This window comes from Nanorana parkeri, unplaced genomic scaffold (assembly GCF_000935625.1).
Source record: "Nanorana parkeri isolate BGI_ZX_2015 unplaced genomic scaffold, ASM93562v1 scaffold356, whole genome shotgun sequence".
Classification (NCBI taxonomy): Eukaryota; Metazoa; Chordata; class Amphibia; order Anura; family Dicroglossidae; genus Nanorana; species Nanorana parkeri.
Window position 1 is genome coordinate 490,482 of NW_017306624.1, and position 15,068 is coordinate 505,549.

Here is a 15,068-nt window from a genome sequence, read left to right on the forward strand (position 1 = left end):
TGTGTATGACAAGAAGAGATGTAGTGGGGTGGGGGGGGGGGGGGGTTAGGAATAGGTGTCATTAGTTTGTCAGGCTTCAGAAAACAAGTTACTGGGGATTTTGTTTTTTTGAGGGGGGGGCACAACATTATGGCTACACCAAATTCACACATTTGATTGATATGGTGCATAAGTGACATTACAAACCTGGATGATGTTGGTTCATTCACAGATACCTTAGCACCCATCTAGACTGCAACATATAAGCTCCATTATGATGGTCATCTTAGCTCCAATGCATCAAAGATGGATCAAGCAGTACAGCCATAATGTTACACATGACATGATACCATCTTCCTGTAACCCTTTGTATGTTAAAACATTGCGTGACCTCTGCTGACAGCCTCTATACAGTATTTGGAGAGGACTAATTTTTGCCAGGTTCAAAACTTTTTTTTTTTTTCCCCATTATGGCTCAAACACTAGAGGAAATAATGCTGTAGGCTAGTCAGGGGATTAACCTAATCTCCTGTATATTACTGAGCACACTGTGCTTGTGCCCCAACCAAGGCACCACAGACATAACAGGGAAATCAGAGCATTACATGCAAGAAAAACACCAGTGCCATCTAGCAGCAGAAATAGAAATCCCACCAAACGTAGTTGCCACCCTATTACAAAAAAAAACAAAACAGAACCACTTATAAAGTATGCGTTTTCATAGCATGCTCTGGGCTATATGTGACCATGTGTGCTGTACAGTGTTTGCTCAGACTTCATGTGTGTGCATTCCATCTTTCATGTGAGAGGGGAATGGTCTGCAATCTTCTCTTTCTAGGCCTAAAGTCACTTCAGAGTTTTTGTAGTCCAGTGAGGTCACAGGATGACAACAAAAGCAGAGAGAAGAGGACATACTGTAGAAGAATATAGCATTACAATGAGAGGTGGGGAGCCAAGCAGAATAAGTGTGGCATGATCCATTAAAGGATAAACCTGTAAGTGTAAAAGAATCCCACAGTGCTGAGAGGAAGAAGGTGCGCTTCTGCAAACATTGGAGAGAGAGGCGTGAATAAGGAGGGAACTAGACAGGGAATTGGAACATGCTCACTAAGGGGTTCAAGCATGCTCAATAAAGTACATACAGTTAAAGCTGTATGGACACACAAACCCTCAATCTTTTATTACAGAAGGTACGGTTCTATTTTTAGAAGATACAGGATTAAATGAAAATTTAATTTTTTTTAAACCTTCAGGTAGTTTGGTTTTTTTAAAAGCAGATGTAAACCGCTTTCTAAATGTTCTATTTTTTCCCTAATGTGCAAGTATGCTCAGTATACTTGATTAGGGCACACTTACCTTACAAGTGTTCCCTTCCACAAAGCTGTCGGATCTCCACTGCCAACACTAGCAGGTTCCTGGAAGTCCTTTTTGGCCACTAATGATGTAACTCCTGACTTGCATCTTCCCTTGCACCCAACCCATGCACAGCATCTTAAGAGGATGTTGTGCATGGGCTGACTGTGTACACCGTATGGAGCATGCTCTGAACACTGAAGGGGTTTTTTTTTCGGGTTTTTTTGCAATGTCTCTTCTGCCAAAAATCCCTACGTCCCACCAATTTTCCTTTACTAGAAGTAGTTGTGAAGATTTGTGAAGTGCTGAAGCAGTTAAAGTTAGTCAACCTCTGAAACCACAGTATTTATTTTTTTTCCATCAGTCCAGATGGCTGGCTATACTGAGAAGTGCATGGCCTAAAACAGGCCTTCTTAAACTTTCTCCACTCGTGACCCCTTTTTGGCCGAGGAAATTTTTAGGGGACCCCAGCATCGGTGTCTCTCCCCCTCTTTCCCTCAACGTCGGTGCCCCCCCCTCCCCTAGCGTCAGTCGGTGTCTCTCTCCTCCTCTTCCCCCCCCGCCGGACGGTCAGTGTGTTATTACCACCTACTACTAAGCCCCCTCTCCCTCCTTATCTTTACCTCCAGCAGCTGTGCTCCACTTCTGCTGGGTTAAAGGAAGCTCCGTCAATGTAAAAAAAAAAAACCTTCCTGCATGCACGTGCTCAGGAAGGTACCAAGTGCACAGAGGTGGGGGGTATGCGACCTTAAAAACTTCACTACACTGCACCTTAAACGGAAAAAAAACAAAAAAAAAAAAAAAATCTTGCTTGGAGCCCAGGCCTCCCCGGCCGCCTGGGCCCCTCACACAACCCCCCTGATGGTGGTCCTGGCTGGGGACTCAGATCGCGACCCCCTGTTCACTTGTGGGACCCCATATGGGGTCACGACCCACACTTTAAGAAGCACTGGTCTAAAACAGCAATAATATCCTGCTGTAATTCTAACCCATTCCTGCTTGACCAAAACTAAAAAAATAGCAGAGGTTTTGCTTTAGAGAAGGTAGAGAACAAAAAAACACAGCAACATACTCAATTGTCCATAGAAGATTTCACTTACCCTCATGCCTAGAACCAGGAAACCAATCTCTTCCATCAAAGGATACTTGCTAATTTGCTGCTGTACCTTCTCTGCCGATGCATATGGGTCATAGCTCTTTTGGCCAATCTTCACATCCATGATGCATGGTTTATTAAACTTTCTAGTTACATCTTCCAGTTTTAAATAAAGATCTGCAAAGGTTTTTAATGATTGACATTTACTTGTAAAATCAAAATATAGTTCATATAGTTAAATATATTTCTGGTTTAAACAGACATACTTGCCTCTAAAAACCAGACACCTGATCCATGCACCCAAAATTTAACCAAATGTGTGACTCTTAGCAAAAAACTATGATTGCACAAGATGCTATCTCATCTACCATGCCACCTGACATGAAAAACATCTGTGACCCAGAAAACTTGGGAAAGCCGTCAAATGATTTAGCCTTATTTACCCTCCAGCTTTCTGTGTATTGTCATTTAGTAGTCTTAATACATCAAAAAAAACAGATAATGGCGCACAGCCAAAATACCAAAACAGAACTTTTGCCTGTCTTCACAGCCTTACAACTCAAGTTACGCAGATTTAGTTGCATTATGTATGGGATCCATCCTTGCCATTAAAAATACAAAAGTACACATTCCCAGAGTCAATGATAAAAAGGTGCAGGCTTCTGCATTCTAGAAACAGCAGTTTCTGGGTACAGATGAAATTATTAAAAACACACACAATACTAGAAATACATCCACATACCATCTGCAGATCCTGGAGGAGACCATGTGCCAAAATATTTTGGCAAAAAAGTCCTTAGATCACGTAGCTTAGGGTCTGTGCAGTCACTTGAGAAAACCTGCAGAAAACAAGGGGATGGGGGGGGGAGGAAATGTCATTGGTTAGTTTATCATTTCTGGCTGTGATGCTTTTTACAGTCAGCATCTGTGAAATGTTAAAAGGACTGATGATACTTTTTTCCTGGGAACATCAAAAATCAGACACACAGTAGCTCTGAAGTCAACTTTGTGCTTAATGAGCTTTCAATGGAGAAAAAGTTATTTTACTGGTTCAAGTTTAACCACATCTTGCCAGCTGTCACAGTTCAAAGACAAAATGAAAAATCACAGGACCTGATAAAAGCTCTGAAGAGCAGAGGAACAAAATTGACCTCCAAGTTGGGCACAAAGCCATTAATCCTACAGTCTGGTTAGCATAAACACATTATGCACATAAAAGTATTCATGTGGATATTCTCTGTTGTGTACTAAGGGTACACAAAAACCTTAATTTTGTACTAAGGGTACATGACCAAGTCTATGGGGACTCCACAACCACCGCAGACATCCCTCATCTCAGGGTAAGGATGAACCTGCCAAAACGGATTTTCGTGCATAACTAGCATTGTTCTTTTCAGAGACAAGGCAGGCTTGCAACCTATGCTTGAATTTTATGGCATTGCACATGCTGCATACACCACCCCCCGATTTATACGCAGCTCAGTGTACATTCTCGGCACTCCTTCATGCTGGGGGGGGGGATTAACTCCCAAGCACATTCGTGGGAGTTACTTCATCCCAGCTCGGTCAATCAAGATGGCTTAAGACCAAACACGGAAGAAGCTGGGGAGATGTCAGATCTGGCAAAGGAATTTGCAGATGACACGTGTAGGGTTTAGTTACCCCCTTTTTTTTTTTGGTCCCCTGCAACAGTTTTTATTACCCACTGATCCTGTCTGTAGATCATTATCCCCACTTTCTTTAATAGGCCAAGCTGTCCAGTAAAAAATTACAGGTGTTGGGACAAACTGTTTAAAACTTTCAAAAGGAGTTCTGACAATGGTAAACTTTTCTTTATATGGTATAAAAAAAAAAAAAAAAAAAAAAAAAGGTGGAAAATTGAAAAAAAAAAAAAAAAACTTTTGCTTTAAAAGCCTAGTGTTAACTGAAGTTAGGCTATATTTTTTTGTCACTAAAAACATCTGTTAATGATCGTGTTAAACTGCATAATACATATAATCATCTATTTTTCTATTTTGCACTTGAAGCCAATATAAAAAGAAAATGCTTGTGGTCACATGGCTTGTAGACTGTAAGGGAACCTAGCTTAAAGAAAAAAAAAAAAAAAGAAGAAGAGAAGGAAAAAAGGAAGGAAGCAAGAAGGATTTTTAAAAGCAAAAAATGTAAAAATTAGAAGTTAATCAGCCTGTAAACTACAGTTTTCATCAATAGAGCACTACAAACCAAATTACTTAAAAAGGTAGTTCAAAGTTGTGTAACCTAGCTTTAATTGCACCCTCATAAAGCCATTTAGGCAAGGTATGAAATTACCATATTGTAGAAGTCCAGTTCTCTTGGTCCACGTGGTGGAGGCTGCAGTTGCTTTAGGACAGTCCCATCAGGATGTTGCAATATACCTAAAAGAAAATATAAAATATACAGTAAGTTGTAGCAACATTAAAGTTACCCAATATTAAAGCAGACAATGGTCCTCCAGAATTCAGAAAGTTTACCTCCATTTTTCATCTGCACAGCCCGGGAGCACAAAAACTAGGATACTTCAAAGCAAATCTTGACCTGTTATGGCTCACCGAGGCCTCCCATTACATTATGACCAAATGAGGGAGTTAAATTTTGCACAATAGGAGCACTTTTAAGGGAATCCCGAGGTGCCCTACCAGGACAATCTAGACTAGCTTCTGGCCTTACCCTTCCATAGCCATTATTGTCTTGTGAGGCTACTCATTATAAAAAGGGCCAACAGCAAGGAGACAACTCTTGAGCTCATGAACTAGTCAGCACTTGGGTTTAAAGGTATCCCAAGACAATGTGCAAAGTGATAAAAGTATACAATGCAGATCAAGGTGCCTGCTTTCAATGTATGGTTGACAGTCTGGCATTTTAATACTGACCACATGATTACAGTTCTCATTCCAGTGACAGATTCCACAAAGGAAAATGGCATTTACAATTGCACTGCATCTAAAACTATGCCTGAATACATCTACTTGGTATGGTATCGCAAACTGCCACTGACAGTCAGACAAGAACAAGGATCAGTAAACTGATGGACTTGGATCAGGGAGAAGGCAGAAAGTAAAACTGCATAAGCCTTTATAATGCATGGTTTTTTATATGTCCTTTGCTGTAAACAGTAGGTTAGCTCAGCTCATTGTCAATTCCTACAGATGGCCCAGATTTCGACAGCACTCCATACAGCTACGCTTTCCATAGTGAATGACAAATAAAAAAACATGCACCATTACAATATTCTGCTTGCTAAACACTCGCTTAGCAAACAAGATACAGATGCAGGCTATATCTTGACATACATTTCTATGATTAGATCCCTGCAGTGGAAGGGAAACTCATTGGAAAGATGGGTCTAAGAAGAAGAGCTTCCCATGAGTATAACGGTTTTTTTTTTGGAAAACAAACAAACAAAACAAAAACAAACAGGTAAAGCAGAACGAGGATTTTTTAATTATTATTATTGTTATTATTATTAACCCTTGCAGGTGAGCTACCCCCACACTGCAAGGGTTAACTGCTCGTTTGTGTCTAGGTTAAAAAATAAATACAAATGTATATCATATAATCAATAATAATACAAATAAATAATAGGAGGAAGAAGAATTACTCGCCCAAAGCCGACTTCTGGATTATCTCTCCCCCTCCTCTGCAGCGATTTAAAATCCATTAAATCATTAAAAGGAGAACTATGGGGTTAGGGCTTTTCCCCATAGTTCTCCTAAGGTAACAGGAGGACACAAACTAGCGTCCTCCCGTCACCCAAAGCTCAGTATACCGCGAGCTACAGCTCGTGGTATACTGAGACGCCACAGCCGGAACGGATCCCGACAATTCTGTCTGGATCCACCCAGCTGCATAAGTGACAGCTGGCTCTGCCTATCTAGAGGCAGAGCCAGCTGTACCCGCCCCCTCCCCCATCTGTTCCGCCAGTCAGCGCTGGAGGATCGGACAGGGGAGGATCCCTGCAGGGAGCCGTGAGTGACCTCAGATCGAGAAGTGAGCGAGCACCGTTATGTTCACTCACTTCCCGATCTACTGAGCCGACCTGTGACAGTTTTTGTCACAGGTGGGCTCAGATTATGAGGCCGAGTGAAAAATCACTCGCCTCAAAATTCTCCTTTAAGTCTAAACACTTTGCATAGGCGTTAGGATGCCGAGAAACATTCCATTCTGCTGGGGGGGGCAGGATGGAGGCAGCGCCATGACAGCGCCGGCGAGGAAGTTTGGGTGAGTATATCTTTATTTTAGCACCTAGAGACAAATGAGCACTTAACCCTTCTAGTGAGAGGGTAACCCCACTGCAAGGCTTAATGCAAAAGATACAGTACATACAGCTGGCCAAAGTGAGATGAAAGCATACAAAAAGATCCAAGTCTACTAGTGTTTTTCATGGGCCTTGGCTACCTTTTCTGAAGAGACAAGGTCCACAATAAAAGTGCCCGTACACCTTACAATTATCTGGAGATTTTTGTCTGCGATCATGTTTTCGTCCGAAAATCTGCCAGTTGATGGGAAGTGCACAACTGGCAGATTTTCGTCTTTCAAGCGGGCTAGAAAAGTTTGGTCTAGTGGCGTTGTTGTACAAACAAAAACCTGAAGATGAAAACTGCACATGCTCAAACGAAAATCTGTTCTTTGAATCGAATCAGTCAGTTAGTGACTGATGGGCTAGTTGAACGAAGATTAAAACGAGGGTGAGATGTCTGGACAAAAAAAGTTGTGCAATGGTAAGGTGTATGGCCACCTTTAGTGTCAAAACCCAGCTATAAATAGGTAAAAGCTCTCCTTTGCAATGAAGAGCAGGTAAAACTGAGAATTGCAAATTTGGGATCTGCTACTTGCCCAGCAACATGAAGTTGCCCTTTTATAGTCCAGGAGATCTTCCAACAAGTCGCTTGGTGCCGCTTATCTTCCATTTACACTGAACAATTAACACTTATGCTCTTCTTGAGGCTTTTTTACAGCAGAGAAATTGTGCTCCCCCCACACACACTTTTCAAACATAGCAAAATGCACATACAAAGAAAAAACACCTGGCTTTCAATGGGGCCCACTGACACCAACCACTGCAGTGCACCCTATGCCACAATTAGGTGTGCAGAGCTGCCGATTTAAACCAACTGAATTAAATCCCCCTAAAAACGTGCCCATACACTGTTCGATTTTCGGGCGGTTTTTGAGGAACCAGCCAATATTAGCAGTTTTTGCCACTGTCAGCACCCTTTTCGATCAGCATTCCTTGATCAGCTGATCGAAGGAGCCGGTTGAAAAATCTTCCATCGATCAGAGCTAGCAGCCAATGAGCTGCCCGCTCTGGTCGGGTATTCTGACAGAGGCCGTCGGCTCCTGTCAGAATACAACGTAAACAGTGGGATTCCTCGATTGACACACATGGAGAAATCTGGTCTATTTTTCGTTCAGCCCAAAAAAAAAAATCAGTGTATGGGCAGCTTAAGGCAAAACGTGGTCAATTAATGTTACTGTATGCAACTCTGATGTCAATCTAGCCTTTACTAGGGATGCACTGCAACAGCGGACGGAAATAGCACTTTGGCATAATGCCAAAAGTGCAATTTTCTGGCCGATACATCGATGCATCCGTTCTCTCTCTCCTCCCCACTGGGCGCTGCTCTGTGTCCCAGCGAGGAGAAGAGAAACTGTCACAAGCGGCCGAGCTCTGCGGGAGGTGAGCACTGTAAGCGGTCGGCGTCTCCTCCAACACTGCTCAGCCTCCTGTCACAGATCAGAGGAGAGCAGTGTGGGCGGAGACAGCCAGCGCTGTCACAGCAGGCTGAGCTCCGCTCTCTCAGCCTACTGTGACAGCCTGTCAGGAAGGAGAGGCAGGTACAAACAGTCAGTGATCGCTGAGAGTTCGTAAATAATTGATGACATGGAATGTTTACTATATCCTCAATTATGAATGAATGGGAAGTGATCTACATCACCTCCTGTTCATTCATGAGTGGTTATAGTAAACATACTGTGTTCTCATGTTATGAATGAACAGGAACACTTCCTGTTCATTTATAACTGGGGCTGCAGAAAAAGAGATTGAGGACTCTGTTCTCAACCTCTTTTCGATTTTAAAAAGGGAAATATCGGGGGTCTATTTAGACCCCTAATATTTCCCCAAAGCTGCTAAAAAGTAAAAAAAAAAAAAAAAAATTAAAGTTTATAAAAAAGAATATAAGAAAAAAAAAAGTTAGAATAAAAAATATTTTCAGTTTCGGCCTGACTTTTTATTTCGGTTTTGAAATTTTCATTTCGGTGCACCTCTAGCCTTTACTGTTTTGCGACTGGCCATTAAGCCAACTAGGGCAACATCGCACAACTGCAAATTTACCTTTTGTTAATAGTCCCAAGAGGAATCTTAAAGTTACACTAAACTCAGGCGTTAAATCTTGAAGTACCCTAACTATTAACAAGAATGTATCTTATTTGTGTATCACTCGGCTGTAGATTCTCAAATCATCTCTGAATTCATGCCTCATGGTCTCTGTGTGTTGTAAAGTAGCCACCACTCCCAAGCTCACTCCTGTGATGGACTACAATCTCATGGTTAGTTTACAAATTTGTATTGAGAGTGTAGTCCATCACAGGAGCAAGCTTTGCAGTGATGGCTACTTTAAATGGAAGCAAAGTTTTAGGAGTGGACAATGAAGCCAATGCAGAAAAGAGAAATCTGACTGTTTCAAAAGGCAAACTTGTCTGTTTCAAAAAACCAGTTGAGCCACAAAGTGAAAAGCAACCCTGCCCAGTAGTAGGAGATGTAAGAACTCAGAACACTATTCTTCTGAAAGGCAAACAAAAAACACAATAATGAACAAACAGATAAATCATTTTACAAACTGGGCTATTAAACTCACATAAAAACATGAAGCGTAACAGTTGCACTACAGGAAAGAAGAAGTCAGCTGAGCTCTATGGTTACAGACATAATATTTTTACAGAATGATTCTATCAGTTGCTGTGGGCTGGTTAGATTGTAATGTCTATGGTGATAAGCTTTACTGCTTCGCAGGCAGAAATTGTATGTCAACAACAGAATTTCAGTGTAACTAGATAAAGAGGAACTTCAGCCCCCTCTTATTTTTTTAAGCTCTCTTACCCGTTAGGTAGGGCTGTCCTAAATTCACATATTCACCTGCCCAGTGAATCCATCGTCGTGCTGCTACAATCTGCTGCCACCTTATTGGCCATATTGGTCGTTCTCAGTCATAGGGAGCTAGCTGCTTTTTCTCGGTTCAGACTCCCCAATAATGCACATTGGGTCTGCCCACTGGCCCCTGTGTGTCTCTTCCCCTGCAGCCTCCTAAACAATCCCAAGAGACTGCGGGAGCAGGAACATGCCATTGTTGCCGAGGCAAGAATGGCGGCAAGGGGCGGGGTGAGATCCAAGAAAAATAAAGCAGCCTTTTTACTTAACAGATGGGTGGGAGAGCAGGAAGGCAAGGTGCTTTGTAGGACCGAAGGTTTGCTTTAGGCTCTGCGGATGGTGAAATGTGAACCACATATGATTGTAAATGTTAATAAAAATACCTCCATAATCAAATGCAGGATTCCCTTGTCCAGCCGATGGTTACTGAAGTGTGACCTGATGTATATCCCACTTAGACTGCATTCACACCACAAGTAGAACACACACACATATATATATACACACACTGCATCAGAGTGCAGAACAGTTATTGCAGGGTAGCTGTACACTGCCAAGATTGTTTTTTTGTTTTGTTAAGATTTGATCTGTCAAAACATTAATTTGTAGAAAACGAGAGAGTGTACGTTCACTATTTTTCTTTATTTTGGCTACAGTGGGTGAAGAACCACAACCACTGTCAGGTTTTTACTGCTGTCCAGGGCTCACTTTCCCTCACTTCCTGTCTCCTGAAACAGGACAGGAAGTGAGAAAACATTTAAAAGCTCACCAAACATGTTAGAATCCAACTGTAGAATCCGCTTTAGATTTGCCATAATTACATAATATGAGGACCTACCTAAACTATCCATTCTGTGCATATCCAGTCAGAGGACCTTCAATTACATAGTTGTTGGCAGATCTAAAGTCGATTGTAGAGTCTTTTTTTTTAAACATCTAAGAAAACTTCCTTAAAAAGAAAAACTACAATAAAAAAAAAAAAACACTGTTCTTAAGCCTTGCAGTGGGGCTACCCTCATGCTGCAAGGGTTAATTGCTAAATTTCACCTAGGTGCTGGCTCTTAGACTGGTCCTCCCAGCCTCTCACCGCCTCCATTGCAGCGGTCTAAGGTCAACTCCAACACAATGTGTAATAGATGTGAGGATGCCGAGGGACATAGAACTACTGGAGCAGAGGGGGAGAGAGGATGGAGGGAGTGTTCCAACAGCCAGCTGGCTCAGAGGATCAGGCGAGTATAACTTTTTTTTTTTTTATTTTGCAGATAAAAACAAGCACTTTCTTGAGGTAGAAAAGATTTACTCACTGTACTATATCTTTATCACCTCCTCCCCTCTAACATAGGTGTTCTGTAGTTCACAGAGTTAATATGCGCAGGGCTGTTGAACTTACCTGCCAGACTCACAGAGTGAATATTTACTACGATTATCTAATCATGTGACAAGCAAGTTCCTGTTGATTTATTTCATCTGCACATGACTGAATAACAGAAGTGAATCACTGCTGTATTCTTTACAGAAGAACTCCGTTAGAAAATCAGTTTTATGGTGTCTGATCGCTGCATGGTTATAAGCTCACTAGAGTTCTGGCAGGATCAACAGTTATGTATTAGTACTTACAGAACAAACCTATCCAATGGTATATTTAAAGGGTTATTAAACCCTCCGGTTTTTTTGCATATATCTACTGCGATCAAGTAGTAGAGTAGAGATATGCAAAAAGTGTTTTAAAAACGCTTTGAAAAGGGTTAATACTTTCGTGTCTTCCACGCGCGCTCCCGTCCGAAAATGTGAAAATTCTCAGGCGGCCGCAAAGCATCTTGGGGCGGGCGCATGCGCAGTTCAGATTTTCGGCCAGGAGACGAGGAGAGACACAAGGAAAGTCTACGGATGCGTGCACCCACATGCAGACACCGTGGGACAGGAAGTGCCAGCAAGCTCAGGAGTCAGCGCCGGATCGGAGACAGATGAAAAGGACAGGAAAGAAGATCGGATTAAGAAACATCGTTTAAAGGTAAGTGCTTTCATTAACATTGGGGTGGAGGGGATTTTTGACTTTAATTTCACTTTAACAGAGCAAAACAGGAGCATAACAGAAATTCACTGCAAATTGCTTTAAAAGGGTTTGTAAATGTGAAGAACACCAGGAAAGAAAAACCATAAAAACATCATATTGTAGTCTGCAAATCCTAATGATGCAATGTATTTGTAATTATGTAAACAGAAAAGGAGAAATTGCTAAATATTATTATAAACAGTACAAACAAACTCTTCTGTAGTGAAACTTAAATCAAAACATTTTTTGTGCCTTGGATAGTGTAGCACTTGTAACGTAGCCCAACTCCAGACACAATAAACTTACCAGGATGAGGCCTCATTCACACTGCCATACAATACGCTGTGCATAGATGTGTGCAGCGTATTTTCCCAAAATAGCTGCGTATGGAGCCATATATTTGTGCTGTATAAAGATGTGCAACAAAAAAAATGGAACCGAGATGCGTATGGACTCGGAATTTGTTTATTTTACAAATTATGCTTTGCTTTGTTTGTTTAAAAATTATGCATTCTTGGGAGTACAATGCATGCTTATACGCAATATACAATTTTGCTCTTGCGTTGTGTATGCATGAAGCCTTGTAGCGATACAGCGTGTGTGCGTGTATGTAACACACACACACACCCAACCATCATCATTCTCTTCTAAATCCATCAAATCTGCTCTTCCACATGCTGGATTAGAACACCTTCCACTGCTCAGTAGATCGTGAAGTGAGCTCACGTCTCGATCCCGTCACAGCTCTCTGCCATGACAGGGAGGGGCTGGATTCTCCCCTCCCTGTTCCTATCCTCCAGCGCTGACTGGCGGAATGGACGGGGGAGGGTACAGCTGGCTCTGCCTCTAGATAGGCAGAGCCAGCTGTCACTCACGCAGCTGGGCTGATCCAGACAGAATTGTCGGGATCCGCTTCGGTATTCGGAGCTTAGGGTGGCAGGAGGGCGCTAGTTTGTGTCCTCCCGTTACCCTAAGGAGAACTATGGGGAAAAGCCCTAACCCCATAGTTCTCCTTAAAAGTCACAAACATTTTTCTCCCTCCCCCCCACCCAATAAGATGGTGTAAGGACTTCACTTAAATGATGCCTCTTGATTCCAACCATCTTCTTTCCAGTATTTTTCAGGAATCTCTCCAGTGCTGGTGCCGGTCTCTGATCCGGCGCAGACTGCTGTGTCTTCTGTGTCCCAACGATGTCTGTCTGCATGCACGCTACGGGCTGCCTGCATTGACTTACACGGTTTTTTCTCTTCTCCCGACCCAAGATCTCTACTGCGCATGTGTCCATCCCATGATACTGCTTGACTACTCGAGAATCTTCAGATCTTCGGACGGGAGCAAGTGGCAGAGACAGGGGACAAGTAAAACACCTTTTGGTAACGATTTTATGTTTTTGCAGATGTCTACTGCTAGCAAGCAGTAGATATATGCAAAAAAAGAAAAGTTGAATTATACTTGAAAAGGAATATAGAACTGCTATAAACAAATATTCTTGAAGTTTCAATTTTCATGGGCTAGTAACCCACAACACATGGACTGTGGTGTGCTGTACTGCAGGAGCATTACTATCTACTTTACCACACTACCACAATACACAGGTTTAAAGCCAATTTCATACAATTCTGTCTGAGACCAGTTAGTGACCTAGCTTTTCTTTACTGCAGCAAGCAATACCATTTGGTCACCCCTGTACTCACAATCTGGGCAAAAGAGGAGTAGCAGCAGACCAAGTCATCTCTCTGCTCTCTAAAAGGTGCCCATACACTGTACGATCGTACGAGAATCGCGGGGAAATCCCACGATCGTATGATAATCGCAGTGTATGGAAGGCGTGCAACCGTTTCTAGTGTACAGTCGCACGTCTTCCATCGAACAAGCAGGCTGGAAAACCCGCTGGGAATCGTACGATTCTCGGCGAGTTAGTGGCCTGCTTGTTCGACAACTGCCGAACGGGCCGGTGTGCGCACGCGCACACTGCCCATTTGCAGTCATCGGAAGCCCGCCCCTCACCTTAAAAAAGGTGGCCATACACTTTACAACCCTTGCAAGACTTGTCTTGCAAGGGTTGTAAAGCAATTTTTAAAAAAGTATACGATCTGCCCATCTAGGACAGGCAGATCGTACTTGCCATCATCGCAAGCCCGCCCCCCTTAGGGGCGGGCTTCCGATGACTGCAAACAGTCAGTGTGCGCACACCGGCCCGTTCAGCAGTTGTCGAACAAGCAGGCCACTAACTCGCCGAGAATCATACGATTCCCGGCTGGTTTTCCAGCCTGCTGGTTCGACGGAAGACGTGCGACCCTACAGTAGAAACGGTCGCACGCCTTCCATACACTTTGCGATTATCGTACGATCGCGGGATTTCCCGCGATTCTTGTACAATAATCGTGCAGTGTATGGGCACCTTTACTGTCAGCATATTTTTTGTCAACACCTGTTCAGATGGTAGAGGCTGATTGTCTCAGCATACTGTCCCATCTGAGTTACAAGATAGTTACATTAGCAGCAATCAAAATATCAATACAAGACACAATCAAAGTAAATTTTCCCATAAAAAGATATTTTTCTGGAACTACACAAAGATTGATCTATGTGATCGCCATAAATGTAAAGAAGTCGTAGCCCTATTATTCTTCTAAGCCATAGACCTTATGTAGTGCAGGGTTAGCAGCTCACACAGTATCTTGAAATGTCTATGTCCCGCATGAAGAACGGCCTGTGTTGCTCATCCTGAAATGGAGACACAATGACTGGTTGCGATGAACAATACAGAGTTGTTCTCACATTTGTACATGTAGCCAGTCTATGCAGCTTGCACAGATGACGACACTAACCGAAAAACTGGTACACATTCACACGGACTATTGTGCAGAACACACATGGAAGGAAGTTTTCTTAATATCCCGTATGTCAGCACTTTGTCAGCTCTAAACCCCAGCACAACACAAGACTTTCTACAAAACGATTGCGCTGCATTCTTCTTGCACAATGATGTATTTAGCACACTTCTCACTGCAACACACAAAAAAAACACCAGAAAGTTTCATTCTGATGTGTTCTTTCAGCACCATAGCAGTGATCTTCATAGTGCCCGAGTCACAGAATGATTCACAGTGCAAAGTTTAAACAAATGGTCATGCAGTGAATGAATAACCCCGCTCACAGCTCTTATTAAGCAGCCAGCAGCTCACAACTCTTAAACAGCCCGCAAAGGAAACAATATGAACAAACAAAAAAAAAAAGTTTGAAACTCACACTTGATTTTTTTTATAGCTTGAAGCTCAAAGTTCCAAAATGCTCAACAACCAAAAGCTCATGCTAATAGATTGGGCCTGTTCATATACATGAGCGCTCAGGAGCCTGTTAGACGCATGAAGCTCAAAAAAAATAAATACATTTAAAAAAAAAAAAAAAAAAAAAA

At 42.4% G+C, this 15,068-nt stretch overlaps 1 protein-coding gene across 1 annotated transcript in view; it reads right to left on the bottom strand.

Annotated features, from left to right (window-relative positions):
- Positions 1-15,068, bottom strand: part of IPMK (inositol polyphosphate multikinase) — a 42,979-nt gene that overhangs the window by 22,708 nt on the left and 5,203 nt on the right. The window contains exons 2-4 of the mRNA XM_018558748.1: positions 4,739-4,824; positions 3,171-3,267; positions 2,433-2,605 (exon numbers count right to left, since the gene is read on the bottom strand). Of these exons, the coding sequence (XP_018414250.1) occupies positions 2,433-2,605; positions 3,171-3,267; positions 4,739-4,824 (356 nt within the window). The remainder of the gene's footprint in view (positions 1-2,432; positions 2,606-3,170; positions 3,268-4,738; positions 4,825-15,068) is intronic.